The following is a 26,868-nucleotide window of genomic DNA, read 5'->3' as shown; positions in this document are numbered from 1 at the left end:
GATCTCAATTCTCTTCTCTTTTGCTGGAAAACTTAGTTATTGTACAGTCATCTTTGACATAAATATTCATAGACTTAAATATTAGCCTCTCAACTATGTTTATATATTTTTTGAAAGTTTATATAATTCTGCTTTGGCTTGCTGTTGAACATTGGAAAGTTACATTTTTATTTAAGATAAAAATATAAGAAAACAGAAAAATTAATTGGACTCTTTTCTTCTCCTACCTTTATTTTGTGTGTGTCCTACTATGTTGTTTTAATTGTGTTGTTTTTACCTGAGATGACAGTTAGTACAATTGATTCTGGGACCAAAGCTTTTGAAATTTTGACCTTGCATGAGAATGATGATAGCACCACAAATACATCATCTATTTCTCCTAACAATCATTAGGTACGAACATTACTTTTAATTGTGTTTCATTTGTTTCTCTTTTAATTTATGTAATTTTGAACCATAGATCAGTGATTCAGTGTTAGTGTTATTATTATTATGGGATTTTAAAAAATTAATGATTTTTATTTGAAATGCATAATGAATTTTATATTATCTTTAAACTTAAAGCAAGACATTTATTACTATTACCACCAAAAAGAACGTAATGATAATTATGTGCTAAAAACTCAGGGTGGTCAATTTGGTGTTAGTCTCAATCTTATAATGTTTGGTGTTTTCTTACTTCTTTTCTTATTGTATTTAGGCTTTTAGTAAATTTTAAAATATACTTATTCCAATAGTATTTAACTATTTATGTATGTGATGGCAAAGCATTGATTTAGTATATATATATATACTCTTAACCATGATTCTGAAAACCGAACCGGATCGGCCGGTTCAATCGGATTAACCGAGAACCAGTCACCTAGCCGATCCGAGTAAGGCCAAAAACCGTTTGGCAAAAACCGGTTAAAAAACCGGTCGAACCGGCGGTTAACCGGTGAATCGATAAAACCGGTCGGTTTTTTAACGGTTTTCAAAATTATAATTAAAAAAAAAAGAAAATGGATCCTATAAATACCTAATTTCCCAATTCCCCTCCATCAGAAAAAAACCCTAACCCACTGCGGCACTACCCCCTCCCCCTCTCTCTCTCTCAGCCACCAGCTCCTCTTCTCTCTCAGCCAGCAGCCACCGCCTCCGCCGTCGCCGACTCTTCTTGTCAGCCAGAGGGTGCCTCGCCGCCAGCAGTGACAAAGAGAGGGTTAGCTCAAAGCTGTTGGCCATCCATTCTCTTCTCCTCCACGTCGTGGCCTTTACACTTGCAGATCGAAGCTCGTGGCCGTCTTCACTACATCGTCTTCGTCTTCTTCGTTGTGGACTTGCAGATCGAAGTGTGGGCAGTTGGATTCCTCCATCGTCTTCGTCTTCTTTATCGTGGACTTGCTCGATCCTCGTCTCTGTCTCGTCGTTCCTCCCTTGCCGGTAGTTGAGTTTCGTTCTTTCCTCGCCGCCTGTTTTGCCCTTCCTTTGATGTCAGATTGATTCCTCTGTCGTCTGTAACTCTGCTTCATTTTTTTTCTTTTGTTAATTTCTATGAATTTGAGTTTTTGTATTTTAATGATTCAAATCTATGTTTGCTTCAATTTATGGTTGCTTATTTTATTAATTTTATTGAGGTACTGAAATCTGATTCTTGGTTGCTGTTTCTTTTACTCCTGAGTTAGTGTTGATGGTGGTATGATGGCCGAGTTTGGATTAATGGTATAATTTTTGTCTCTGGATTCTGATTTTTTCTATTTTTGAATTATAAAAAATTATTTTGAAAGATTTTCTTGTTTTATACTTTTGTTGCTGATTGATGAGGATTGCTGATTTCTTGCAAGGGGAGAATAGGCTTGTTGCTGCCTCTGTGTTAAACTGTTAAGTGTGTTAAGTTTTTGGTTTTTATAATTTTTATGAAATTGGAATAATTGTTGATGGTTGATTTTAGGAAATCTGGCATAATTTTGTTATGGTGCTTTACTGCTCTCTTGAATTTTGATAAATTTTGATGATAGTTGGCGTTATGTTAAATTTTCTAAAATAATTTTATTAATGATTGATGATATTTTTTAAATATTTGAGATTATATATTTAAATTTTAATAATTTTATTTAATATTTAATTAAACCGGTTGAACCTCGGTCGAACCATTGAACCAGTGAACCAGTTACTCTATCGGTTTATTGACCGGTCCGGTTCTCGTAACCTTGCTCTTAACAATAAGTACTCAAGGTGCTAAGGAGATAGATTCCTTCATATGCATTTATGCAGTATGCTTTTGTTTGTGTGAAGAAGAATCATTATATGAGTTCATAATAACTGTATTGCTTCAAAAGAAAATCATCCCTTCTAAACTAAAAATTTTCATTTGGCTTTTTTACTACAAACAGAGGAGAAACTGATTCTGGAAAATGCAGCTTTTAGGATTCTAATTGCTTTTGCTTGCCCCAATAAACTTGAAAATAAAACATGGTGTTTTAACAATACAAGACAACATCTTTGTTTTAGAAGTTAGAAAATTTTTCATTTCAAATTTTACTGTCTTTTGTGGGATTTAACTATACCATATGTCCTTATCCTTTTTAACGATAGAATTGTCTTTTTAACTAAGCATGTCTTCTTGAGTAGGCGTTCCTATGGTTTCTGTTTAAACTATATTGTTGGGATAAATAAATAAATAAATATGCATTGCAGCTATTCTGTTTGTGTTTAGTAGAAGTATCCATATGCTAGCTGATTTTTCTTTCAATCATTTTATATTTAAGGCTTCAATTCAATTTCCATGTTATTTTACTAATAGTTAAAATACAGATAAAATGCTTAGGATAAAATATTCAATTCAATAACTCTATACAAGGAACACTTAGGATCACAGAAAAGACATTTTGGATTTTATATGTGCTTCTGAATCTTCTACTTGTTGAATTGCTTGTGTTGTAATATCATAGATTGGGATTGATGATGCTGGAACTGGACCTTGAAATTTTGATTGGATTTTTAGATCTGAGATTTGAAATTCTGCTTGCTCTGTAGATTCTGTTGAGTCTTCTTGTTGTTGCTGTGGCTGAACATGAAAATCAAAAGTGGTTGTAGTTGAGCAGTTTGTTGTTGAAGTCCCTGATGAACCTGAACCTTGATTTGCAAATTGTTTTTCATAAAATTTTGCCAAGGATAAAGCACAGAAAAGAGATTTTGGATTTTCAATGAGAACTTCTCTGTGAATCTGGATCTGTAGCCCATTGTGAATTCTGGGTTATTTAGACGTCCACATGGAATGTATTTTAGTGCCAAAGATAAAGAAGAGATGATGTCGATGATCTATAACTGGCCAGCTCCCGAGGCATTGCATTAATCTTGTTTATGGCAGCATCCTTTTCTTTTGTTTATTAAAGGGAAAACTCTTTTCCTTGATGTTTCTTGGTACATTTGATGATCTATACCTTTTTTCATTTTTTCATCTTGCACCTTTTTGCAGGTAGATATGATTATGATTGTCTTGACAAACGGTAGTCGAATCCTTGGCTTAGGTGACCTTGGAGTTCAGGGCATTGGAATACCAATAGGAAAACTTGACATTTATGTTGCTGCTGCCGGTATCAGCCCGCAAAGAGTATGCTTTCTTTTCTCCGTTTATCTATTTGCTTCCTACCTCTTTTCTCTAGCTCAGTTTTGTTTCACGGTGACCCATGCTTGGGACTAAAATTATTATCAATGCATACTAGTGGATAGGATTACTATCCATGCTAAGATACCTTCGGACATATAATTTACTAATATACTTTATTTAATTATTTCAGTTTTATTACCTTCTGTGATAGGTGTCATTTACAAAGGGGCTTGACTATCTTAAGTTCGTTTTGACTTCATTAAGATCATCTACTAGGTAAAAACCAGTAACTTTTTCTAAGTTGTTATATGTTAAATTTCTTAATGTGGCAGATACTTCCAGTTATGCTAGATGTTGGAACCAGCAATCAAAAGCTACTTGAAGATCGTCTTTGTGAGTAAAATGTTTCCCCGCCAGATCTTTGTTTTCTTGTTTAAAGCTTTCATTTGTTGATTAGTTTATCCTTACTTTGCAATTATATTTAGAAACTGCTAAGACCATACCAAAAGCTAGCATGTGAATTAATCTTAGTTGATCTTGTTAAAGGTATTGGTGACTGTTCTTATGCCATTTTCATGTGATAGATTTAGGACTTCGACAACCAAGGTTGGAAGGTGAAGAGTATCTATCAATTGTGGATGAATTCATGGAAGCTGTTCATGCTCGATGGCCTAAGGCCATTGTGCAGGTTTCTTCTTTCTTTCTTTTTATTCTTTTGGGCACATACCTGTTATCAATTGTATAATTAGATGGTTGTGATAATTTCTTCAGTTTGAGGATTTCCAAATGAAGTGGGCTTTTGAAACTTTGGAACGATATCATAAAAGGTTTTGCATGTTTAATGATGATTACAGGTGAGAAAATGATTTAAGACTTCTATTAATCAAGAAAATCTTGAAGGTTGTTATCTACTGGACTGTTTTATTGAAGTAACTACTGAAATTTAATTTTTCCTTCATGTCCTTCAGGGCACTGCTGGTGTTGCTCTTGCTGGAATATTGGGATCTGTAAGAGCCCAAGGTCGGCCATTGTCTAATTTTCTAAACCAAAGGATAGTTGTGGTTGGAGCTGGGAGGTAATTGCAGAACTTATTATGATCAACCTTAATATTGGGTGTCTGATTTCATTTTGTTGTTTCATCACATTCATTATAGATTAGCTACTTTTGTGCCAAGAACATTTCTTCCCTAGCTTGCAGTGCAGGGCTTGGTGTTCTGAAAATGGCCATCCAGGCAGTTTCAAAGATGGCAGGGTGCAGTGAAACAGCTGCCAAAAGTCAATTCTTTTTGATTGATAAAGATGTATGCTTTCACATATTTACTAGCTTTGTCAGTTCTTTAAGTTGTAATGCTTGAAACTATAACTGTTTACGATCGTAACTACACGAAGATACCCAATTCTGATTTTGATTGATCTTCTTGTAATGCTATATTATTTGTACTCTTTTTTTCCCATCATATTGTTTGTCTTGATATGACTTAATATAAAATGCTGGAATTATAAAATAAATAAATGTGTGCAATCAAGTGTTGGATGCTGCTGTTTTGAATTTGTATTTATTTGCATTAATCCTGATGACAATGCCATTTCTGTATGCAGGGTCTTGTCACAACTGATAGGAATAATCTAGATCCAGCTGCAGCTCCATTTGCTAAAAACCCAAGAGACCTAGAAGGGCTCACTGAGGGTGCTAGTATAATTGAAGTGGTAAATTTAAAGGGTTAATTGAGCAAAACTCTTGTGTCAAGGGTTATGTTATGATATTGAAAACAATTATTTTGGTATAAGATTACTTAACCATCTACCTATGGTGATGCTGATCTTGAGGGTTCACGCATAGTCATATTCATACATCAAAATTGATTGTTGAACATATTGATGTTTAGGTGAAGAAGGTTAGACCACATGTTCTCCTTGGTTTGTCTGGGGTTGGTGGCATTTTCAATGAGGAGGTAATTATCTTGTACAATTCCACTTATATCATGTCCTATCCATGAGTGAACTATATTAATAATATTTTTTTATTGATACGTTAGAATGCTTGGTGTTCTGTATGTGTTATTCAGCAATTTCTTGTTTTAATAATTGTGATTAAACTCAGGTGCTTAAGGCAATGAAAGAATCTGTTTCAACAAAACCTGCCATCTTTGCCATGTCTAGCCCTACCATGAATGGTTTGTCTGCACAAGGCTTAATAAACTCTCACAATTTATTAATGTAATGACTGTTTTTAATTTTGACATTGTCGTTGGTGTGACCTGGACAGCTGAGTGCACTGCTATTGATGCTTTTAAGCATGCCGGAGGAGATATCGTATTTGGAAGTGGAAGCCCTTTCGAAAATGTAGATCTTGGTAATTAGCTCTCATTGGTTTTGAGTTGAGGCTTCTTGTCTACTTTACATTTTTTCTTGGCTGTGAAGAAACGTCTGATTAAAATTTTATGCAGGTAATGGAAAAGTGGGTCATGTAAATCAGGCCAACAACATGTATTTGTTCCTAGGGTAGGACATGCTTTCAGCTTTCTTGTGTCTTATAAATTTTCATGATCATTCTTTATGATTGGAAATATTGATTTAGTCTCTTATTTTAAACTTTCCATTTAAGAATCGGTCTAGGATCAATTTTGTCAGGTGCTCGGCTAATAACAGATGGAATGTTGCAGGCTGCTGCTGAATGGTATGCACATGTTAATGTGGACTACTTTTATTGGCAAAATCTCTTTATTTGATATTTATAGTGTTGCATTCTAGAATTCGCTAAGCTGCTAAAACCTAAAGCGGTTAAGCATATTGTCCTTGTTTTACATGCTCAAACATTTATCTGTTCGCATTTCTTTGATGGATCAAATCAAATACTACCATATAGGTGTTCAAAACCGATCAATCGAACCAACAAAACCGATCAATCGAACCAACAAAACCGAGAACCAAATTAATCGAAAAAATCATGTTTTGTTGTTTTTTATACGGTTCGGTTCGGTTTTCGGTTCTGACACTGAAAATCCTAATCGAACCAAAACGAACCGATAACTAAAAAACCATAAAAAACCCATTAGTTAACCCAACCCACTAGGCAGCCCAAAAGTCCATTACCCCACGGCCCATGCCCCCACCCCCATCAGATAACCTAGCTTCTTCATTACCCCACCCCCACATCTCTCCGCAGCCAAAACTCTCAAAAAAACAAATTTTCAAACAGAACTACAAATTACCAAAGCTGCAAAAACAAATTAGAAAGAAAAGAACCAAAAATCATATAGCAAAATAAAAATAGAACCAATTATTAAAACAGAACTAAGAATAACTAATTAGATCAAAAAATTTAGAACAAATAATTTACCTGAAAACTAAGAGACATCCCCATTCTAGATGCAGAGGAACGGCTACTGCGATGACTACAACGCGAGAACGACAGTGGCTACGAACTCGCGAAGGACGACAGGGAGAGAGAACATCTACGCCGAAGGGAGAGGGAGAGAAAAGACCCGCACCTTTACAGCGGCGAAGGGAAGGGGTTTTGGGCGCGGAGAGGTGGTGAGAGCTCAGAGGATTAGAGACTAGAGAGAGGCTAAGCGGAGTTAGGGTTACTGGTGAGAGGGGGGTGAGAGGGGTTGGGATGCGCTATTCGACGCGGCTGAGAGGGGCTATTCAGCAAGGCTGGGAGGTGTTGTTCGGCGGGGATGGGACGGGCTGCTGGGTGGGAGGTCAGGGTAATGGGGTTTTTTTGAGAGTTTTGGTTGCGGGGAGATGTGAGGGTGGGGTAATGGGGAAGCTAGGTTATCTGATGGGGGTGGGGACGTGGGGTAATGGGCTTTTGGGCTGCTTTGTGAGTTGCGTTAACTAATGGTTTTTTTTAGTTACGGTTCGGTTTTTGGTTCTGTCACTGAAAACCCTAACCAAACCAAACCAAACCGATAACTAAAAAAAATCCATTAGTTAGCCCAATCCACTAGGCAGCCCAAAAGCCCATTACCCCACGTCCCCATTACCCCACCCCCACATCTCCCCGCAGCCAAAACTCTCAAAGAAACCCCATTACCCTGACCTCCCAGCAGCCCCTTCCATCCCCGCCGAACAGCGCCTCCCAGCCCCGCCGAATTGCGCATCCCATCCCCTCCCACCAATAACCCTAACTCCGCTTAGCCTCTCTCTAGTCTCCAATCCTCTAAGCTCTCACCACCTATCAGCGCCGAAAACTCCTCCCCCTTCCCCGCTTTCAATGCCGTCGGACAGCACCATTGCGGCGGTGCGGCTCATTTCTCTCCTCCCTTCGTCGTAGCAGTTCTCTCTCCCCGTCGTCGTCCATGCACCAGAGCCGTCGTTCGTCGTCCTTCGCGTGTTCGTAGCCACTGTCGTCCTTGTGTTGTTGTAGTCATCGCAGTAGCCATTCCACTGCATCTAGAATGGGGATGCCTCTTAGTTTTCAGGTAAATTATTTGTTTTAATTTTTTTATCTAATTAGTTGTTCTTTGTTCTGTTTTAATAATTAGTTCTATTTTTATTTTGCTATATGATTTTTGGTTTCGGATTTTTGGTTCTGTTCTTTCTAATTTGTTCTTGCAGCTTTGGCAATTTGTGGTTCTGTTTGAACATTTCTGTCTGAAAATTTGTTCTGTGTTCTTATTTTTATTATCTAAGTTTATAGTGTTCTCTGTTTTAATTATTTAATTTGAGTTTGTGGTTTGGTGTTCTAATTTCTGTTATTTTAATTTTAGTGTTGTTCTAATTTATGACTTATTTTTTGTAAGGCAAAGATGACTATAATTTTACATTGTCCTGTTTTATGATGAAAGCCGAATCATTTTCTTGATTTTTTATCATGACAGGTATAAAATACATCCAGAGATAAGCAAATCCTCTTCACTGCATGTTGATGACAATAAAGTACAGAATAGGAGCCAATAACGTATATTTGATGGATTGCTGCTGGTTTTTGACTTGTTTATTTCATTGTTGTTGCCTTACTGGTTGTTCTCTTGAATTTTTGACTTGTTTATCAGCAGTCCTTTTGTCAGCCTTTTTCAGAGTTTTGCTCAAGTCCCTTAATTTCAGTCAGAATTTACCTGAAATCACAGAAAAACACACAAACTCATAGTAAAGTCCAAAAATGTGAATTTAACATAAAAACTAATGAAAACATCCCTAAAAGTAGCTCAAACTTACTAAAAACTATATAAAAACAATGCCAAAAAGCGTATAAATTATCCACTCATCACAACACCAAACTTAAATTGTTGCTTGTCCCCAAGCAACTGAAAATCAAATAGGATAAAAGAAGAGAATATACTATAAATTCCAGAATATCAATGAATATTAATTATAATTAGGTGAGCGGGACTTGTAGCTTTTTGCTTCTGAACAGTTTTGGCATCTCACTTTTTCCTTTGTAGTTCAGAGTGATTGGCGTCTCTGGGAACTCAGAATTTTAGATAGTGTTATTGACTTTCCTAGTTAAGCATGTTGATTCTTGAACACAGCTACTTTTTGAGTCTTGGCCGTGGCCCTAAGCACTTTGTTTTCCAGTATTACCACCGGATACATAAATGCCACAGACACATAACTGGGTGAACCTTTTCAGATTGTGACTCAGCTTTGCTAGAGTCCCCAGTTAGTGGTGTCAAGAGCTCTTAAGCACACTCTTTTGCTTTAGATGTGCGAGGTTGTGAAGAATGTATGTAAGCCATGGTATTGTGCACCAAGTTTTTGGCGCCGTTGCCGGAGATTGTTCGAGTATGGACAACTGACGGTTCATCTTGTTGCTCAGATTAGGTAATTTTCTTTTCAAAAAGTTTTCAAAATTTTTTCTTTAATTTTCGTTTTTTTTCAAAGAATATTTTCGAAAAAATAAAATAAAAATACAAAAAAATTAGAAAATCATAAAAATAAAAAATATTTTGCGTTTCTTGTTTGAGTCTTGAGTCAAATTTTAAGTTTGGTGTCAATTGCATGCTTTAAAAAATTTTCTTGCATTTTTCGAAAACTCCATGCATTCATAGTGTTCTTCATGATCTTCAAGTTGTTCTTGACAAGTCTTCTTGTTTGATCTTGATGATTTCTTGTTTTGTGTTGTTTGTTGTTTTTCATATGCATTTTTCGTTTGTTAGAGTCCATGCATTAAAGATTTCTAAGTTTAGTGTCTTGCATGTTTTCTTTACATCAAAAATTTTTCAAAATTATGTTCTTGATGTTCATCTTGATCTTCAAAGTGTTCTTGGTGTTCATCTTGACATTCATAGTGTTCTTGCATGCATCTTGTGTTTTGATCCAAAATTTTCCTGTTTTGGGTCATTTTTGTGTTTTTCTCTCTCATCATAAAAAAATTTCAAAAATAAAAAAAATATCTTTTCCTTTTTCATCTCCTAAATTTCGAAAATTTGAGTTGACTTAGTAAAAAAATTTTAAAAATTAGTTGTTTCTTACAAGTCAAGTCAAATTTTCAATTTTAAAAATCTTATCTTTTCAAAAGTTTTTCAAAAATTAAATCTTTTCCTTTTTTTTCATTAATTTTCGAAATTTTTTTAAAATATTTTTCAAAATCTTTTTCTTATCTTTTACATCATATTTTCGAAAATTAGCTAACAAGTAAATGTGGTTGATTCAAAAATTTGAAGTTTGTTACTTTCTTGTTAAGAAAGGTTCAATCTTTAAATTCTAGAATCTTATCTTTTAGTTTCTTGTTAGTCAAGTAATTAATTTTAATTTTAAAAATTAAATCTTTTTCAAAACTAATTTCAATCATATCTTTTTATCTTATCTATTTATCTTATCTTTTTATCTTATCTTTTTCAAAATTTGATTTCAAAATATCTTATCTAACTTATTTTCTTATCTTTTTCAAATTTGACTTTTTGGTTATTTCTTATCTTTTTCAAAACCACCTAACTACCTTTCCCTCTCTAATTTTCGAAAATACCTCCCTCTTTTTCAAAAATTCTTTTTAATTAACTAATTGTTTCAAGTTTTAATTTTAATTTTAATTCATCTTTAATTTTCGAAATTACTAACTCTTTTTCAAAAATATTTTCGAAAATCCCTCTCTCATCTTCTTCTATTTATTTATTTATTTACTAACACTTCTCTTCATCTCTTATCACCTCCCCTATCCTTACTCTTTATACAGACTATTCATCCTTTCCTTCCATTATCCCCTTTCTTCTTCTACTAATAATAAGGATCCTTTTTACTATGACATAGAGGATTCCTCTTCCTTTTATTTTCCTCTTCTCTTTCATATGAGCAGGAATAAGGAAAAAGGCATTCTTGTTGAAAGCTGATCCAGAACCTGAAAGGACTTTGAAGAGGAAACTAAGAGAAACTAAATTACAACAATTCAGAGACATAGTAGAGCTCAAGGACATCAATGGTCCTTCAAGAAGGCGCCACTCTCACTAAGGTGGACTCATTCCTTGTTCTTAAATTTTTCTTCTGCTTTTCGTTTTTTTATATGTTTATCTATACTTGTGTCTTTATTACATGATCATTAGTAGTTAGTAACTATGTCTTAAAGTTATGAATAAATCCATTAATCCTTCACCCCTCTTAAATGAAAAATGTTTTAATTCAAAAGAACAAGAAGTACATGAATTTCGAATTTATCCTTGAATTTAATTTAATTATATTGATGTGGTGACAATACTTTTTATTTTCTGAATGAATGCTTGAACAGTGCATATTTTTAATCTTGTTGTTTATGAATGTTAAAATTATTGGCTCTTGAAAGAATGATGAACAAAGAGAAATGTTATTGATGATCTGAAAAATCATGAAATTTATTCTTGAAGCAAGAAAAAGCAGTGAAAAAGCAAAAGCTTGTGAAAAAAAAAAGTGGCGAAAAAAAATAGAAAGAAAAAGAAAAAGCAAGCAGAAAAAGCCAATAGCCCTTAAAACCAAAAGGCAAGGGTAAAAAAGATCCAAGGCTTTGAGCATCAATGGATAGGAGGGCCCAAGGAAATAAACTCCAGGCCTAAGCAGCCAAATCAAGCTGTCCCTAACCATGTGCTTGTGTCACGAAGGTCCAAGTGAAAATCTTGAGACTGAGTGGTTAAAGTCGTGATCCAAAGCAAAAAGAGTGTGCTTAAGAGCTCTGGACACCTCTAACTGGGGACTCTAGCAAAGCTGAGTCACAATCAGAAAAGGTTCACCCAATCATGTGTCTGTGGCATTTGTGTATCCGGTGGTAATACTGGAAAACAAAATGCTTAGGGCCACGGCCAAGACTCATAAGTAGCTGTGTTCAAGAATCAACATGCTTAACTAGGAAAGTCAATAACACTATCTGAACTTTGAATTCCCAGAGACGCCAATCACTCTGAACTTCAAAGGAAAAAGTGAGATGCCAAAATTGTTCAGAAGCAAAAAGCTACAAGTCCCGCTCATCTAATTATAATTAATATTCATTGATATTTTGAAATTTATAGTATATTCTCTTCTTTTTATCCTATTTGATTTTCAGTTTCTTGGGGACAAGCAACAATTTAAGTTTGGTGTTGTGATGAGCGGATAATTTATACGCTTTTTGACATTGTTTTTAGGTAGTTTTTAGTAAGTTCAAGCTACTTTTAGGGATGTTTTCATTAGTTTTTATGTTAAATTCACATTTCTGGACTTTACTATGAGTTTGTGTGTTTTTCTGTGATTTCAGGTAATTTCTGGCTGAAATTGAGGGACTTGAGCAAAACTCTGAAAAAGGCTGACAAAAGGACTGCTGATGCTGTCGGAATCTGACCTCCCTGCACTCAAAATGGATTTTCTGGAGCTACAAAACTCCAAATGGCGCGCTCTCAACGGCGTTGGAAACTAGACATCTAGAGCTTTCCAGCAATATATAATAGTCCATACTTTATTCGGAAATTGATGACGTAACTTGGCGTTGAACGCCAAGTACATGCTGCTGTCTGGAGTTAAACGCCAGAAACACGTCATGATCCGGAGTTGAACGCCCAAAACACGTTATAACTTGGAGTTCAACTCCAAGAAAAGCCTCAGCTCGTGGATAGATCAAGCTCAGCCCAAGCATACACCAAGTGGGCCCCGGAAGTGGATTTATGCATCAATTACTTACTCATGTAAACCCTAGTAGCTAGTTTATTATAAATAGGACTTTTTACTAGTGTATTAGACATCTTGGGACGATTAGTTCTCAGATCATGGGGGCTGGCCATTCGGCCATGCCTGAACCTTTTACTTATGTATTTTCAACGGTGGAGTTTCTGCACACCATAGATTAAGGGTGTGGAGCTCTGCTGTACCTCAAGTATTAATGCAATTCTATTGTCTTTTATTCAAATCCCTATTATTCTTATTCCAAGATATTCATTCGTACCCAAGAACATGATGAATGTGATGATAAGTAACCCTCATCATCATTTTCACTTATGAACGCACGTGATTGACAACCACTTCCGTTCTACATGCAACAAGAGCTTGAATGTGTATCTCTTAGATTCCCCAACAGAATCTTCGTGGTATAAGTTAGATAGATGGCGGCATTCATGAGGATCCGGAAGGTCTAAACCTTGTCTGTGGTATTCCGAGTAGGACTCTATGATTGAATGACTGTGACGAGCTTCAAACTCCTGAAGGCTGGGCGTGATGACAAGCGCAAAAGAATCAAGGGATTCTATTCCAACCTGATTGAGAACCGACAGATGATTAGCCGTGCTGTGACAGAGCATAGGAACGTTTTCACTGAGAGGATGGGATGTAGCCATTGACAACGGTGATGCCCTACATACAGCTTGCCATGGAAAGGAGTAAGAAGGATTGAGTTGAAGCAATGGGAGAGCAGGCGTCCTTGAGCCATACAGTATCTCCATTCGCTTATCTGAAATTCCCACCAATGAATTTGCATGAGTATTCTATCCCTTTTATTATTTCTATTTTCTTATTTTTATTTTCGAAAACCCATAAACGGATTTAATCTGCCTAACTGAGATTTACAAGGTGACCATAGCTTGCTTCATACCAACAATCTATGTGGGATCGACCCTTACTCACGTAAGGTTTATTACTTGGACGACCCAGTACACTTGCTGGTTAGTTGAACGGAGTTGTGAATTCAACTGGTGTCACAATAATAATTTCATACGACTTAAAGAATAGTGATCACAATTTCGTCCACCAAGTCCCTCCCATCCCCGCAAAACAGAGCCTCCAGCCCCTTCCATCCCCGCCGAACAGCGCCTCCCAGCCCCTCCCAGTAGCCCCTCTCAGCCCCGCCGAATTGCGCATCCCATCCCCTCCCACCAATAACCCTAACTCCGCTTAGCCTCTCTCTAGTATCCAATCCTTTAAGCTCTCACCACCTCTCAGCGCCGAAAACTCCTCCCCCTTCCCCGCTTTCAATGCCGTCGGACAGCACCATCGCGGCGGTGCGACTCTTTTCTCTCCTTCTCCCTTTGTCGTAGCAGTTCTCTCTCCCCGTCGTCCTCCATGCACCAGAGCCGTCGTTCGTCGTCCTTCGCGAGTTCGTAGCCACTGTCGTCCTTGCGTTGTTGTAGTCATCGCAGTAGCCATTCCACTGCATCTAGAATGGGGATGCCTCTTAGTTTTCAGGTAAATTATTTGTTTTAATTTTTTTTATCTAATTAGTTGTTCTTTGTTCTGTTTTAATAATTAGTCCTATTTTTATTTTGCTATATGATTTTTGATTTCGGATTTTTGGTTCTGTTCTTTTTAATTTGTTCTTGCAGCTTTGGCAATTTGTGGTTCTGTTTGAACATTTCTGTCTGAAAATTTGTTCTGTGTTCTTATTTTTATTATCTAAGTTCATAGTGTTCTCTGTTTTAATTATTTAATTTGAGTTTGTGGTTTGGTGTTCTAATTTATGTTATTTTAATTTTAGTGTTGTTCTAATTTATGACTTTTTTTTGTAAGGTAAAGATGACTATAATTTTACATTGTCCTGTTTTATGATGAAAGCTGAATCATTTTCTTGATTTTTTTTTATCATGACATGTATAAAATGCATCCAGAGATATGCAAATCCTCTTCACTGCATTTTGATGACAATAAAGCACAAAATAGGAGCCAATAACGTATATTTGATGGATTGCTGCTGGTTGTTGACTTGTTTATTTCATTGTTGTTGACTTGCTGGTTGTTGACTTGATCCAAAACCTCCAACACTCGATAAATCATACTAAATCACTTCAAAACTTAAAAGTAATTCAACAGAATAGCAAAATAAAACAAAATAGAAGCAGTTTCAATAATTCAACAAAACTACCAGCAAGTCGACAATGAATTCTTTTTTAAGTCAAAGTCTTTACATTACAACAAACATCTTTCTTTGTCTTTTTTAACTCTTTTTTATTTTAAAATTTAATTAATTAACATGTATGGACATAAAACACAGAATAAGATTATTATTATAGAAAGTGTCGAACTTTTTATTTTGATAAATATACAATCATTTTTTTTATATAACTTAAACTTTAAGTCGTTTTCTATAATTTTTTATATATTTGGATATTGTAAGAAAAACTTTTTTAATATTGGAGTGGTGGTGGTATTTTTTTAAAGGTTTTTATTATGGTACGATCATAAAATTATATATACTGATACTTTAAAAATGTGGCCAAATAACAATATGACATGTGAAATTTATTTTCTATTTCAGCATCTAATGTTTTTTTAAAAATATATATATCATATCACTATTTTTACTGAAACACCCTTATAATATAATAAAAATAAAAATAATTTTTTTATTTAATTTTATAAAAAGACATAAATACCTTTTTTTCTTATTAAACAAAAATGATCTTTTTAAATTAATTAAACTATTTAATTTTATAATTTTAAAATATAAATTAATAAATAATTTAAAAACATATTTAATTATTCATCTATATTAAAAAAATATTTTAATACTATTGATGATCTTCAAGTAGTTTTTGATTCCTGGTTCCAACATCTAGCATGACAAATTTATTATTATTATTATTATTATTATTATTATTATTATTATTATTATTATTACAGAAAAGAGTAAAGTATCGTTTTTGTCTCCAACGTTTGGGGTAAGTCCTAAAGTTATTTCTATCGTTTTAATCGTCTTTTTTAAGTTCCTAGTGTTTTAAAATTGACTCAATGTTGTCCTGCTGTTACGGATCCGTTAACAGAATTGACGGCGGGACAAAATTGAGACGATTTTGAAACGTTAGGGACTTAAATAGGACGAAAATGTTAGTGACCAAAACGATAAATAAAAATAAATTTTAATTTAATTTTATCTTTCAATAATATTAATTTTTTACTGTACATAGTATTCAATTATTTTTTAATTACATCTAAATAAATTACACTTAATCACATTACTTTCATTTTAATTAAATTTATTTTTATAATTTTAAAGAATTTTGATATATTAGAGACAAAATGTATAATTTATATTTTGTTGTATATATATTATTTTTTTCATGATAACTAAAAATCTTTAAGAGTAAAATTATAAAAAAATATATTTAAAATGAAAGTAATATGATTAAGTGTAATTTACTTAGATGTGGTTTAAAAATAATTGAATACTATATATAGTAAAAAATTGATATTATTGAATGATAAAATTAAAATTTATTTCTACGTATCATTTTTGTCTCCAATGTTTTCGTCCTATCTAAGTCCCTAACGTTTTAAAATCGTCTCAATTTTGCCCCGCCGTCAATTCTGTTAACGGATCCCTAACGGCAGGACAATATTGAGTCAGTTTTGAAACGTTAGGAATTTAAATAGGAGGATTGAAACGTTAGGGATAACTTTAGGACTTACGTCAGACGTCGGGGACAAAAATAATACTTTACTCTTAAGAGACCAACACTTTATCAGTAAAAGAAAAATGAGTAATTTTATATTATTAAATATAATATCACACTATAAAAAATACTAATGATAATTAATTGATGACTACAAATTATAAAAATATATGGTGTGTGTAGAATGAAAATAATACACATCTAAAAATAATATTTAAAAATAATAAAAAATTAATTCAAATAGACTAAATTTATTTTATTTAATAAATTTAAATTATTTAAATTTATTTTTTATTTAAAAATTTAAATATTTTTATTATCTCACTAACTTACCTTAAAAAATTGGGAGTTCTAGAAGAGCATGGCGTCTATACATTTTGATCTAACTTGAAATGCCACTGCATTCTGCATCTGGTTTTGCGTTCAATATTTCACTATAATTTATTTCATCAAGTATGCGTAAACATTCAATGTTAACGGAACAGAACGCCTTCTTTGAATTTCAATGCTTACGAAATAGCAATGTTTGACAATGAGTCAGCACGTTCATAACTTCACATTCACATACACACCATCCCATCCTCAATTCCCATCACCCCATTTTATGCCTATAAATAGAACCCACTCCTCTCTTCATCAACCACACACTACAAAGCTAACCTCACTTATTACTATCTACTTCTCATTCCTTCCCTTAGCTTCTTAATTCACAATCATGGCCGTCTTCACTTTCGAGGATGAAATCACCTCCACCCTGCCCCCTGCCAAGCTTTACAATGCTATGAAGGATGCCGATTCCATCACCCCTAAGATTATTGATGACGTCAAGAGTGTTGAAATCGTTGAGGGAAACGGTGGTCCTGGAACCATCAAGAAACTCACCATTGTCGAGGGTCAGTAACTATTCAATTCAGTATACATACATACTATATGTGTGATAATTATGTGTTGTAAATTGTAATAATAATAATGATATATATGCAGATGGAGAAACCAAGTTTATCTTACACAAAGTGGAGGCAATAGATGAGGCTAACTATGCATACAACTACAGCGTGGTTGGAGGAGTGGCGCTGCCTCCCACGGCGGAGAAGATAACATTTGAGACGAAGCTGGTAGAAGGACCCAACGGAGGATCCATCGGGAAGCTGAGTGTGAAGTTCCACTCGAAAGGAGAAGCGAAGCCAGAGGAGGAAGACATGAAGAAGGGTAAGGCCAAGGGCGAAGCTCTCTTCAAGGCTATTGAGGGTTACGTTTTGGCCAACCCTACTCAATATTAGAACACTTTGCTCCATCTTGATATGCACTTGCTTTCTTTTGAGCATGTTTGTGTGTGCGCATGCTTCAAGTAATTGGTTTTTTCTATGTAATAAGAAAAATAAGTGTTGCTTTCTTTATTTTTTTGCTGTAGCTTTGTCTGGGCTTCATATATATCAATAAAATTTAATATCTAAGAAATTTGAATGATTATCATACCATCTAAATATCTTTTTACTCAGTAACTTATTTGCTCAAAAGTCATATTTTATCCCATTTTATATCAATAGTTTATATTTAGATTTTACTATCAAAGTATAGTATTAATTAGTATAATTATCAAATTCGGTTTCTGGTTGGATAAAAAATTATAAACCCAAAGTAGTGTTATATATGTATTATAATCTGTCCACAGGCGACACTAGTAATAATAACGATGATGATGTGATCGGTTTTCCATTTTTTTTCTGTTACATTGATATATCAAATTAAAGTGGTCTATCAACATTGAATTTAAAAAATTACCAAATCCAAATTGTACTAGTCATGGCATTAAGATAAACTTGTGTGCCCTCAGGTCCTTGAAACGGAGCCTACCTCTCGCTTTAGTCTTTCTTAGGGTCTCTCAATTGATCCAAGTCATTCTTCTCTCATCTCCTTTTTAACTCCACTAAAATTGGTTCAGAATATGATGGATATCATCTAATAGGAAGTCAGACAATGTTTGTATGGGAATTGCTTTATCCACTGTCTTAATTAGCACATTTCTTCCTCCAGCTAACAGGAGATTTTTCTCTTCTAATATTGTGCTTTCTTCTGGATTTTTTCTTTACTTACGCCAAAGGTAATCTTTTTTTTATCGTTGCACAAGTTATAGTGGTCCGAAGTAGTTATCTTGAGCTCCTATGTAGTCTATATTCATAATCTCAGCCACATATTTCCCGAGTTCAAGGGGGTGTTATTGCTAAAGAATATTGCTTATTTTTGTAGATTCACTTTCTTGCTATTTATGTTTTCATACTGCAGGAGCATAAAGAGGATGTTATGAAAGAATTTTGAAGAGGCCTTACGGAAAAGAATTTAGTCATCTGAAAAGAATAAGTGGTTCATTACTGATGGATATCTTCTATTGATGATTTAAATACCTTGATTTGTTTTGTTCTGTCTTGTGTAGCTGTGTGGTATAAAAAAAATTCTTTTGTACAAGTTAAAAAGAAATAAAGTTAAAATTTCCTAGTTAATTTAAAATAGAGAAAGTAGAGGAAAATGTTTTCTTTGAATAACGTAAACAATAAATTAAAAAAAAAGTTAATTTTAATTTTAAAGTTTAAATTAATTAGGTTTATTTATGTTTAGTGGACTTGAGATGTAGTCTATTATTTACATTGCTTACAATTTTCATTGTTTGTCTAATGGAATTATTTAAAATAACTAAAAAGTTAACCTTTCACAAAAATAAAATAAAAGATAATAAATACTAACTCCCAAATTAAAAAAAAAATATTTTTCACTAAAATTCATCCTCTCCAACTCATAAATCATAAAAAAATGCCACTTAATTCTATCATCTCTCTTTATTAAGTAAGGATTATATATTGATATTATCTTTAAATTACTTTAAATTCCAAGGTTCTTGACAGTTGTGCAATAAACAAAATTACATGATTTTTTTCTTAAAAAGATGGATGAACATTATATAAGAAAAGAACAAAAGAAAATCAGTAAGTCGATAATGGATAAATAACTTATCGCCTTCATTATAATTATTGATTTCTAGATGAACAGCTGAAGATTGAAAAAAGGGTAACTCATCATCTATAAGAAAAAACTCAAAAATAGAAAGGATGGAGGTCCGTTTTTAATTCCTTTCATTATACAACAACAATAAAATTTTGTTCCACTAGGTGGAATCCGCTAATTCCTTTCATTATAAATCATAAAAAAATATTCAACTTATTCACTTAAGTATTAGAATAGTTTTGTAAGTACCTATCGCAGCTCTCTGTGCTTTTTAAAAACAAAATATAACTCATTTCCAAAAAAAAAAAAAAAGAAAATAAGCTCAACTTTTTTAAAGTCAATATATACATCCATCACATGATTAATACAAGAACAGAACAAATATTAAATTTGTTCAAAGTATTAGTCTTTTTTCTTCCTAACATTGAAGACAATTTTTTTATTATTATTATTATTCCTAGTCATAGGCATGTTTTATACTTAATAAACAAAAGTATATGAATGAAAATGATACACATACCTAATATGAAAACAATAATGTTTGAAAAATAATAAAAGTTTAGTTATTTAAACTTGTTTTATTTAAAAATTTAGATTGTCTGAACTAATTTTTTATTTAAAAATTTAGGCCTTTTTTATTATCTCACTAGCATTACTAAATAATGGAAATTCTAGAAGGGCGTCGTCTATAAATTTTGATCAACTTGAAATGCAATTGCATTCTGCTCTGCTTCTAGTTTTGTGTTCAATACTTGCACTATAATTTATTTCATCAAGTATGCGTAAACATTCAATATTAACGGAACAGAACGCCTTCTTTGAATTTCAATGCTTCCGAGATAGCAATGTTTGACAATTTAAAGCTTAAATTAAACCAGTCTCCAACAATAATTAATATTCTTCAGCCAAGCAGCAATGGAAAGAAAAATGAAAAATCAACGAATAACATGACCGGCGTAGCAATGAGTCAGCACGTTCATAAGTTCACATACACACCATCTCATCCTCATTCCTCATGACCCCATTCTATGCCTATAAATAGAACCCATTCCTCTCTTCATCAACCACACACACACTACAAAACTAATTTAACCTCACTTCTTACCATCTACTTCTCATTCCTTCCCTTAGCTTCTTAATTCACAATCATGGCCGTCTTCACTTTCGAGGATGAAATCACCTCCACCCTACCCCCTGCTAAGCTTTACAATGCTATGAAGGATGCCGACTCTCTCACCCCTAAGATTATTGATGACGTCAAGAGTGTTGAAATCGTCGAGGGAAACGGTGGTCCTGGAACCATCAAGAAACTCACCATTGTCGAAGGTCAGTAACTATTCAATTCAGTAGACATACTATATATGTGATAATTATGTGTTGTGAATTGTAATAATAATAATGATATATATGCAGATGGAGAAACCAAGTTTATCTTGCACAAGGTGGAGGCAATAGATGAGGCTAACTATGCATACAACTACAGCGTTGTTGGAGGAGTGGCTCTGCCTCCCACGGCGGAGAAGATAACATTTGAGACAAAGCTGGTTGAAGGACCCAACGGAGGATCCATAGGGAAGCTGAGTGTGAAGTTCCACTCCAAAGGAGATGCGAAGCCAGAGGAGGAAGACATGAAGAAAGGTAAGGCCAAGGGTGAAGCTCTCTTCAAGGCTATTGAGGGTTACGTCTTGGCCAACCCTGCTCAATATTAGAACACTTTTAATAATATAAGATCTTTTCACATTTTTTATAATTAAATACTAGTTAACTAAATTTTAATAAAAATACTCACTCTTAAAATTTTTTCTTTTTATATAATATATCAAAATCTAATATTACAAAAAAAAAATTTACATGAAAATAATTATAAAATTTTTATTAAAGTGCCTACCTCTCTTCAATTCTTTACCTCATCATTCCATTGCACATATCATTAGCAACTGTAATGCCACATTTCTCATTTTATTATTGCTGAAGTAGGCTATCTCACTATATCGTTACCATCACAACACCATCTTCCACTCACCACATACCCACCCAATTGCAATAATACTTCCCTCATCACTACTCTCACACTATCACGGTACTGCATTGTCTTAGCGTTGTTCACTCCCATCCACATCAACTATATTGATATAGCAATATTTAAATAGAATATACATGATCGGTCATTATAATTTGGTTAAATCCAAAGTATACCTTGAATAAAATAATCAAATTAATGCTGTAAGTCGTATGATCATGCACTCCTGATAAGTAATCAAGATTAAAAAATAGGGTAAACTCTTCAGTTCTAACTTCTAAGAGAAAACTCGAAAATGGAAAGGAGGTTCATTTTTAATTTCTTTTATTATACCTTGTTCTTCCATAATAAGTCTAGCTTGAGGTATATTCTGAGAGTTTTTCTTTGCCTGAAATAAAAGAAGTATACATCGATTTTAAGAGAAATGTTGACATTAAATACCTAAAAATACACTCCAACATTCAAATAAATAAAATAAGAGATGAGTATAATGTTATTCAGAATGAATAGTATACCTTTTACGTACTTAAAGTTTTATATTTATAAAGTATTACCTCTTTGCAGTAGTTGAAATATTTTTCTAATATTTTAATAACCATTCTCAATCTGTTTCAAAATAGTTCTATTATAGTGAGAATCTCTCTAACTGAAGAAGATCATATTTTATTTATTTTATTCGGATTCTGATTTATAGGTATAACTAGGCCGAGTTATAACTAATGGATCACAATCCCCAAACTTAACATGTGATATTTTTCAATAAGACCTGTTGAGTTTTTGACCTATAAATCAAATTCGTGGTAATAATAATAGCCCAAAGCTCAACTTGTTGTACTTAAAAAATACTAGCCATGTTAGAAAGAATAGTCTAAATTAAATTAAATAAAATAGAACTAAGTTATTATGAATAATGATAATATGATGAGCTCCAAAGTTTGACCTGTTTAATTATTTTTAAAAGAATTAGGTTGAGTTTTTATGAAAATTGAGTTATAATTTGGTAGGATATGAAAGAGATACGGTTTGTATTTTAACTCGGAAATATGAGGATTAGCCCCTAAAATCAACTTGATAATTTTAAAAATAAAGTTGGTGAAGCTTGTCATTAAAAAAGGTGTTGCTTATATTGGTGTATTTTTAGATGAGCTCATAGTTGATTGTTTGTTGGATTGAGTTCGAGTTACACGTGTCGGCTTGCTTTGACTGATTTCGACTTGTAAATGCCGATTTGTATGGAGTAATTTTGATTTATAGGTGTCAGCTGGTTTGTATTGATTCCAATTTATAGTTGCTGGTTTATTAGTAACTCCAATTTATAGTTGACGGTTTGTTGAAAGTGATTTTGACTTATAGGCGTCGGTTTATTTAAATTGATCCCGACTCATAACTGTCGATTTATTTTTGTGTGTTTGTAGTTCTTCTAAAATAAGAGTTTTATTAGCTTTCAAAAATCGATATAGCAATAACAAAAAAAGATTATTTGTCATAGACTCATGAAGACTATAAAATGTAGAGAGATAATAATTGTTAGAGCATATATAGTTGTTCTCGAACTAATTGATAACTGAATTTGTTGTGTACATCTCGTCCCATGATATTTGACATTTGAGTGTTCTGTTGTGCTTTCAATCTATTGCTATCTTTTTTCCGGTTCATTTAGTGCATCCCCTATGCTAGTTATTTTCCTCCTCTGTTACTTTGGTCGAAGTATTTGTTGGTACAGGTCGATTTGTATATCTGATCTAAGGTCGAGCTCTACCAAAAAGCTCGAGATCTTCGAGTTATAGATTATTTGTATGGATCGGACTTTTTGTTTGGTTGCCTTTGGGGGGTGTGACTTAAGTATTTTTACATATTGAATAATTCGTTGATTTCTTCCGAAACAAATTATAGAAAAAGGATTTGAAATTTCGATTTTTGATATGTGTTACAATAAAATAAATTGGCTGCAGATATTTTAAAATTACAATTATTTGTATTAGACGTATAAATCGGTTAAATAAGCATTTGATTTAGTGCATTGTTTGATGTGTGATATATAGTGGATAAACCGATTTATAAGCCGGTACGAATGTTGTTTTATTGTGAAAGAGAGAAAATAATAATAATAAAAAAAGGTACAAAATGTATGACAAAGTATTTGAATCAGATGCACTATTTATAAATATTATCAATTAAAATTTCGTGACATAGATATTGAAATCATCAACTTTTTTATAAGACACATGTTAACTAAACTTTTTTTTCTTTCTATGCGACTAATAAACATAATATGAAAAATGGGAGTTCCAGAAGGGTGTCTATGAATTTTCATCCACTTTAAAATTTAAATGCCACCGCATGCATTCTGTTTCTAGTCGTGCGTCCGTTCAATACTTCACTAGAAATTTATTCATCATGCATGCGTGAACATTCAATATTAATGGAAGAGAACGCCTTCTTTGAATTTGAATGCTTCCGAATCGCCATCTTTGACAACGATTGATATTCTTCAGCCAAGTGTATCTATCTATCTAAGTTCGAAAATGGGATAAAATAATGCTGATATTAAATTACTTCCAACGGCAATATATAGTATCTAGAAAGAAAAAAATTATGAATAGAAGTATAAATATTTATCTAAAATTAATAATTAAAAATTATTTAATAATAATTTAATAAAATTTATTAAACTATGTAATAATTCTCAACTATTAATTTTCTCTAAAATAATTGGGAAAATGCTATGTGTCTTTTAAAATTCAGCCTTTATTCAGCCTTTAAATTTAAATAATATTATTTAAATAAATTTTAGTTAAAAGACATTCCTAATTTGTAGCTAAACATGTTGTAATTAAAATTAATTTAAATTTCAAATACTAGAATTTCTCTAACTTCCTACCTACTTCATAAAATAGTTATTTTATTAGTTTTTTATTTATTTGCACGTCCCCCTCCCCTCTCTTGTGTACGTTCTTTTTTTTTCTTCTCTTTTCTTTACAAAAATTTTCATAGAAGAGTATTATTTCTCTACAGGTAAATTTATTATTTCATATTTAACATTTTATTATTATTATTATTATTATTATTATTATTATTAGACGAGTCGTGCTATTTTGTTTCTATTTCGAGTGACTTACATACTAACTCAAAACTCATTCATCATTATTTTAATAAGATTATATTAATATTTGAATTAAATAATAAATAATCAGTGTATATATCAATATTCTTTTCTTCTTCTTTATTTTTTTCTTTCTTTCTTTCTTTCTTTTATTTTTTTTTTGAATTTTTTCATTGCTTATTTGAATATTAACGCTTTTAAAATTATTAAAATGTATGTTTGTAAAAATTAATTTTTTTCAATTGTAATACATCTAAAATTATTAAATTATACATAAAATATTTTTAAAACACATCAAAAATTATAAATCTAAAATTTAAATTTAAACATTAAAAATAAAATTAATTTTTTATATCTTATTCGAGAAAAACTCATCTAATATTTCTCTTTTTTTAATACTTAGATTTTTTCGTTACTTATTTTAATATTAATGCTTTTAAAAGTATTAAAATGCTTGTTTGTAAAAATTCGATTTTGTTTTCAATTGTAACACATCTAAAATTATTAAGTGATACAAAAAATATTTCTAAAACACATCCAAAATCATAAATCAAAAATTTAAATTTAAACATTAAATATAAAATTAATTTTTTTTATATCTTATTCGATAAAATTCATCTAATATTTCTCATTTTTTTATTATTTGTTGAATTTTATGTTACTTATTTGAACATTAATGCTTTTAAAATTATTAAAATGTATGTTTGTAAATATTGGTTATTTTTCATTTATTACACATCTAGAATTATTGACTTATATACAAAACATATTTGAAACACATCCAAAATTTTAAAACGGTTTAAGATTTATTTTAAAATTTTAAATTCAAAATTTTGAATTATAACTAATTTGATTTTTGGATGTGTATTTAAATTGTAATTATAATATATTAATAATTAAGTATATTAAATTTAAAATAGAAATTTAAAATTTAAATTTAAATTTTAAATTTCAATTTTATTTAGTTTGTATTTTGAATGTGTATTTAATTTTAAAAAGACACTAAATCTATTTAAAATTTTTAGATATGTTTGTTTTATTTTTTTTAAATTATTGTAATAAAAGACTGAATATTGTACAACTTTTAAAGGATACCTAGTTAAACTGAAAATAATATTTAGAAGAAAAATAAAAATCAAAGACCACCCAACATAGCGGTGGTAGCAGTATGTCAGCACCTTCACATACACACAATCCCATCTCCAATACCCATGACCCCATTATATGCCTATAAATAAAAGCCATTCCTCGCTCATCAACCGCACACTAAAAAGCCAACCTCACTTATTAACTGACTACTTCTCATTCCTTTCATTCCTTCCCTTAGCTTCTTAATTCACAATCATGGCCGTCTTCACATTCGAGGATGAAATCACCTCCCCCCTGCCCCCCGCCAAGCTTTACAATGCTATGAAGGATGCCGATTCCATCACCCCTAAGATTATTGATGACGTCAAGAGTGTTGAAATCGTCGAGGGAAACGGTGGTCCTGGAACCATCAAGAAACTCACCATTGTCGAAGGTCAGTAACTATTCAATTCAGTAGACATACTATATATGTGATAATTATGTGTTGTGAATTGTAATAATAATAATGATATATATGCAGATGGAGAAACCAAGTTTATCTTGCACAAGGTGGAGGCAATAGATGAGGCTAACTATGCATACAACTACAGCGTGGTTGGAGGAGTGGCTCTGCCTCCCACAGCGGAGAAGATAACATTTGAGACAAAGCTGGTACAAGGACCCAACGGAGGATCCATCGGGAAGCTGAGTGTGAAGTTCCACTCCAAAGGAGAAGCGAAGCCAGAGGAGGAAGACATGAAGAAGGGTAAGGCCAAGGGCGAAGCTCTCTTCAAGGCTATTGAGGGTTACGTCTTGGCCAACCCTACTCAATATTAGAACACTTTGCTCCATGTTCATAAGCAGTTGTTTTCTTTTGAGCATGTTTGTGTGTGCGCATGCTTCAAGTAATTGGTTTTTTCTATGTAATAAGAAAAATAAGTGTTGCTTTTCTTTGTTTTTTTGCTGTAGCTTTGTCTGGGCTTCATAGTTCATATCAATAAAATTTAATATATATATATCAAAGAAATTTGAATGATTATTATGGTATACAAATATCATTTTAGTTTTTCTCAATAGCTTATTTACTTTCTAAGATAAAATATATTTTTTATTTTTAATATTTTTAAATTGTTTAAAATGATCTGTAATGTATAATTTGATTAAATTTTATTGCTAAAAATTTAAAATAAATTTCACTTCTACTTCTCTCCTTAAATGACAACAAAATGCAATAGCTGAATCAAGTTTCTTTCTTTACCAAACAACTATACGGCAATTATAAAAGTAATAAAACATTTTTTTTTTTGAAGCAAGAGCTCAACACAAGGTGGAGCAA

General features: G+C 32.5%; 4 protein-coding genes across 4 annotated transcripts; all 4 read left to right on the top strand.

Annotated features, from left to right (window-relative positions):
• The first annotated feature begins 1,039 nt into the window (after positions 1-1,039).
• LOC112702894 (NAD-dependent malic enzyme 2, mitochondrial) lies at positions 1,040-8,606 on the top strand. The gene is made up of 15 exons (XM_072200794.1): positions 1,040-1,422; positions 1,665-1,701; positions 3,458-3,592; positions 3,922-3,982; positions 4,174-4,277; positions 4,361-4,437; positions 4,551-4,664; positions 4,788-4,890; positions 5,189-5,296; positions 5,476-5,541; positions 5,691-5,763; positions 5,856-5,942; positions 6,037-6,091; positions 6,195-6,266; positions 8,416-8,606. The coding sequence occupies exons 2-15, from the start codon at positions 1,678-1,680 to the stop codon at positions 8,492-8,494; spliced, it is 1,158 nt and encodes a 385-aa protein (XP_072056895.1). The 5' UTR covers positions 1,040-1,422; positions 1,665-1,677; the 3' UTR covers positions 8,495-8,606.
• Positions 8,607-16,295: 7,689 nt separating this feature from the next.
• Positions 16,296-17,814, top strand: LOC112702884 (pathogenesis-related protein 2-like). Its single transcript, XM_025754111.2, has 2 exons — positions 16,296-17,237; positions 17,329-17,814. The coding sequence occupies exons 1-2, from the start codon at positions 17,060-17,062 to the stop codon at positions 17,622-17,624; spliced, it is 474 nt and encodes a 157-aa protein (XP_025609896.1). The 5' UTR covers positions 16,296-17,059; the 3' UTR covers positions 17,625-17,814.
• Positions 17,815-20,393: 2,579 nt separating this feature from the next.
• On the top strand, positions 20,394-21,156 carry LOC112702889 (pathogenesis-related protein 2-like). Its single transcript, XM_025754120.2, has 2 exons — positions 20,394-20,667; positions 20,755-21,156. Exons 1-2 carry the CDS (start codon positions 20,490-20,492, stop codon positions 21,048-21,050), a joined length of 474 nt encoding a protein of 157 aa, XP_025609905.1. The 5' UTR covers positions 20,394-20,489; the 3' UTR covers positions 21,051-21,156.
• A 4,535-nt stretch (positions 21,157-25,691) lies between these two features.
• Positions 25,692-26,571, top strand: LOC112702877 (pathogenesis-related protein 2-like). The gene is made up of 2 exons (XM_025754099.3): positions 25,692-25,986; positions 26,074-26,571. Exons 1-2 carry the CDS (start codon positions 25,809-25,811, stop codon positions 26,367-26,369), a joined length of 474 nt encoding a protein of 157 aa, XP_025609884.1. The 5' UTR covers positions 25,692-25,808; the 3' UTR covers positions 26,370-26,571.
• The last annotated feature ends 297 nt before the right edge of the window (positions 26,572-26,868 follow it).

Source organism: Arachis hypogaea, chromosome 1 (assembly GCF_003086295.3).
Source record: "Arachis hypogaea cultivar Tifrunner chromosome 1, arahy.Tifrunner.gnm2.J5K5, whole genome shotgun sequence".
Classification (NCBI taxonomy): domain Eukaryota; kingdom Viridiplantae; phylum Streptophyta; class Magnoliopsida; order Fabales; family Fabaceae; genus Arachis; species Arachis hypogaea.
Note: the sequence above shows the minus strand (reverse complement) of the source record. Positions and strands in the feature narration are given on the sequence as shown.

What these genes read in the sequence shown, in the direction of transcription:
- LOC112702884 (XM_025754111.2), top strand. Translation starts at nt 17,060, where the DNA reads ATGGCCGTCTTCACTTTCGAGGATGAAATCACCTCCACCCTGCCCCCT. An exon ending in GAAACTCACCATTGTCGAGG is followed by an intron (nt 17,238 to 17,328) that starts GTCAGTAACTAT and finishes ATATATATGCAG; the next exon opens with ATGGAGAAACCAAGTTTATC.
- LOC112702889 (XM_025754120.2), top strand. Translation starts at nt 20,490, where the DNA reads ATGGCCGTCTTCACTTTCGAGGATGAAATCACCTCCACCCTACCCCCT. An exon ending in GAAACTCACCATTGTCGAAG is followed by an intron (nt 20,668 to 20,754) that starts GTCAGTAACTAT and finishes ATATATATGCAG; the next exon opens with ATGGAGAAACCAAGTTTATC.
- LOC112702894 (XM_072200794.1), top strand. Translation starts at nt 1,678, where the DNA reads ATGATGGCCGAGTTTGGATTAATG. An exon ending in CCGGTATCAGCCCGCAAAGA is followed by an intron (nt 3,593 to 3,921) that starts GTATGCTTTCTT and finishes TTAATGTGGCAG; the next exon opens with ATACTTCCAGTTATGCTAGA. An exon ending in GTCTAGCCCTACCATGAATG is followed by an intron (nt 5,764 to 5,855) that starts GTTTGTCTGCAC and finishes TGACCTGGACAG; the next exon opens with CTGAGTGCACTGCTATTGAT.
- LOC112702877 (XM_025754099.3), top strand. Translation starts at nt 25,809, where the DNA reads ATGGCCGTCTTCACATTCGAGGATGAAATCACCTCCCCCCTGCCCCCC. An exon ending in GAAACTCACCATTGTCGAAG is followed by an intron (nt 25,987 to 26,073) that starts GTCAGTAACTAT and finishes ATATATATGCAG; the next exon opens with ATGGAGAAACCAAGTTTATC.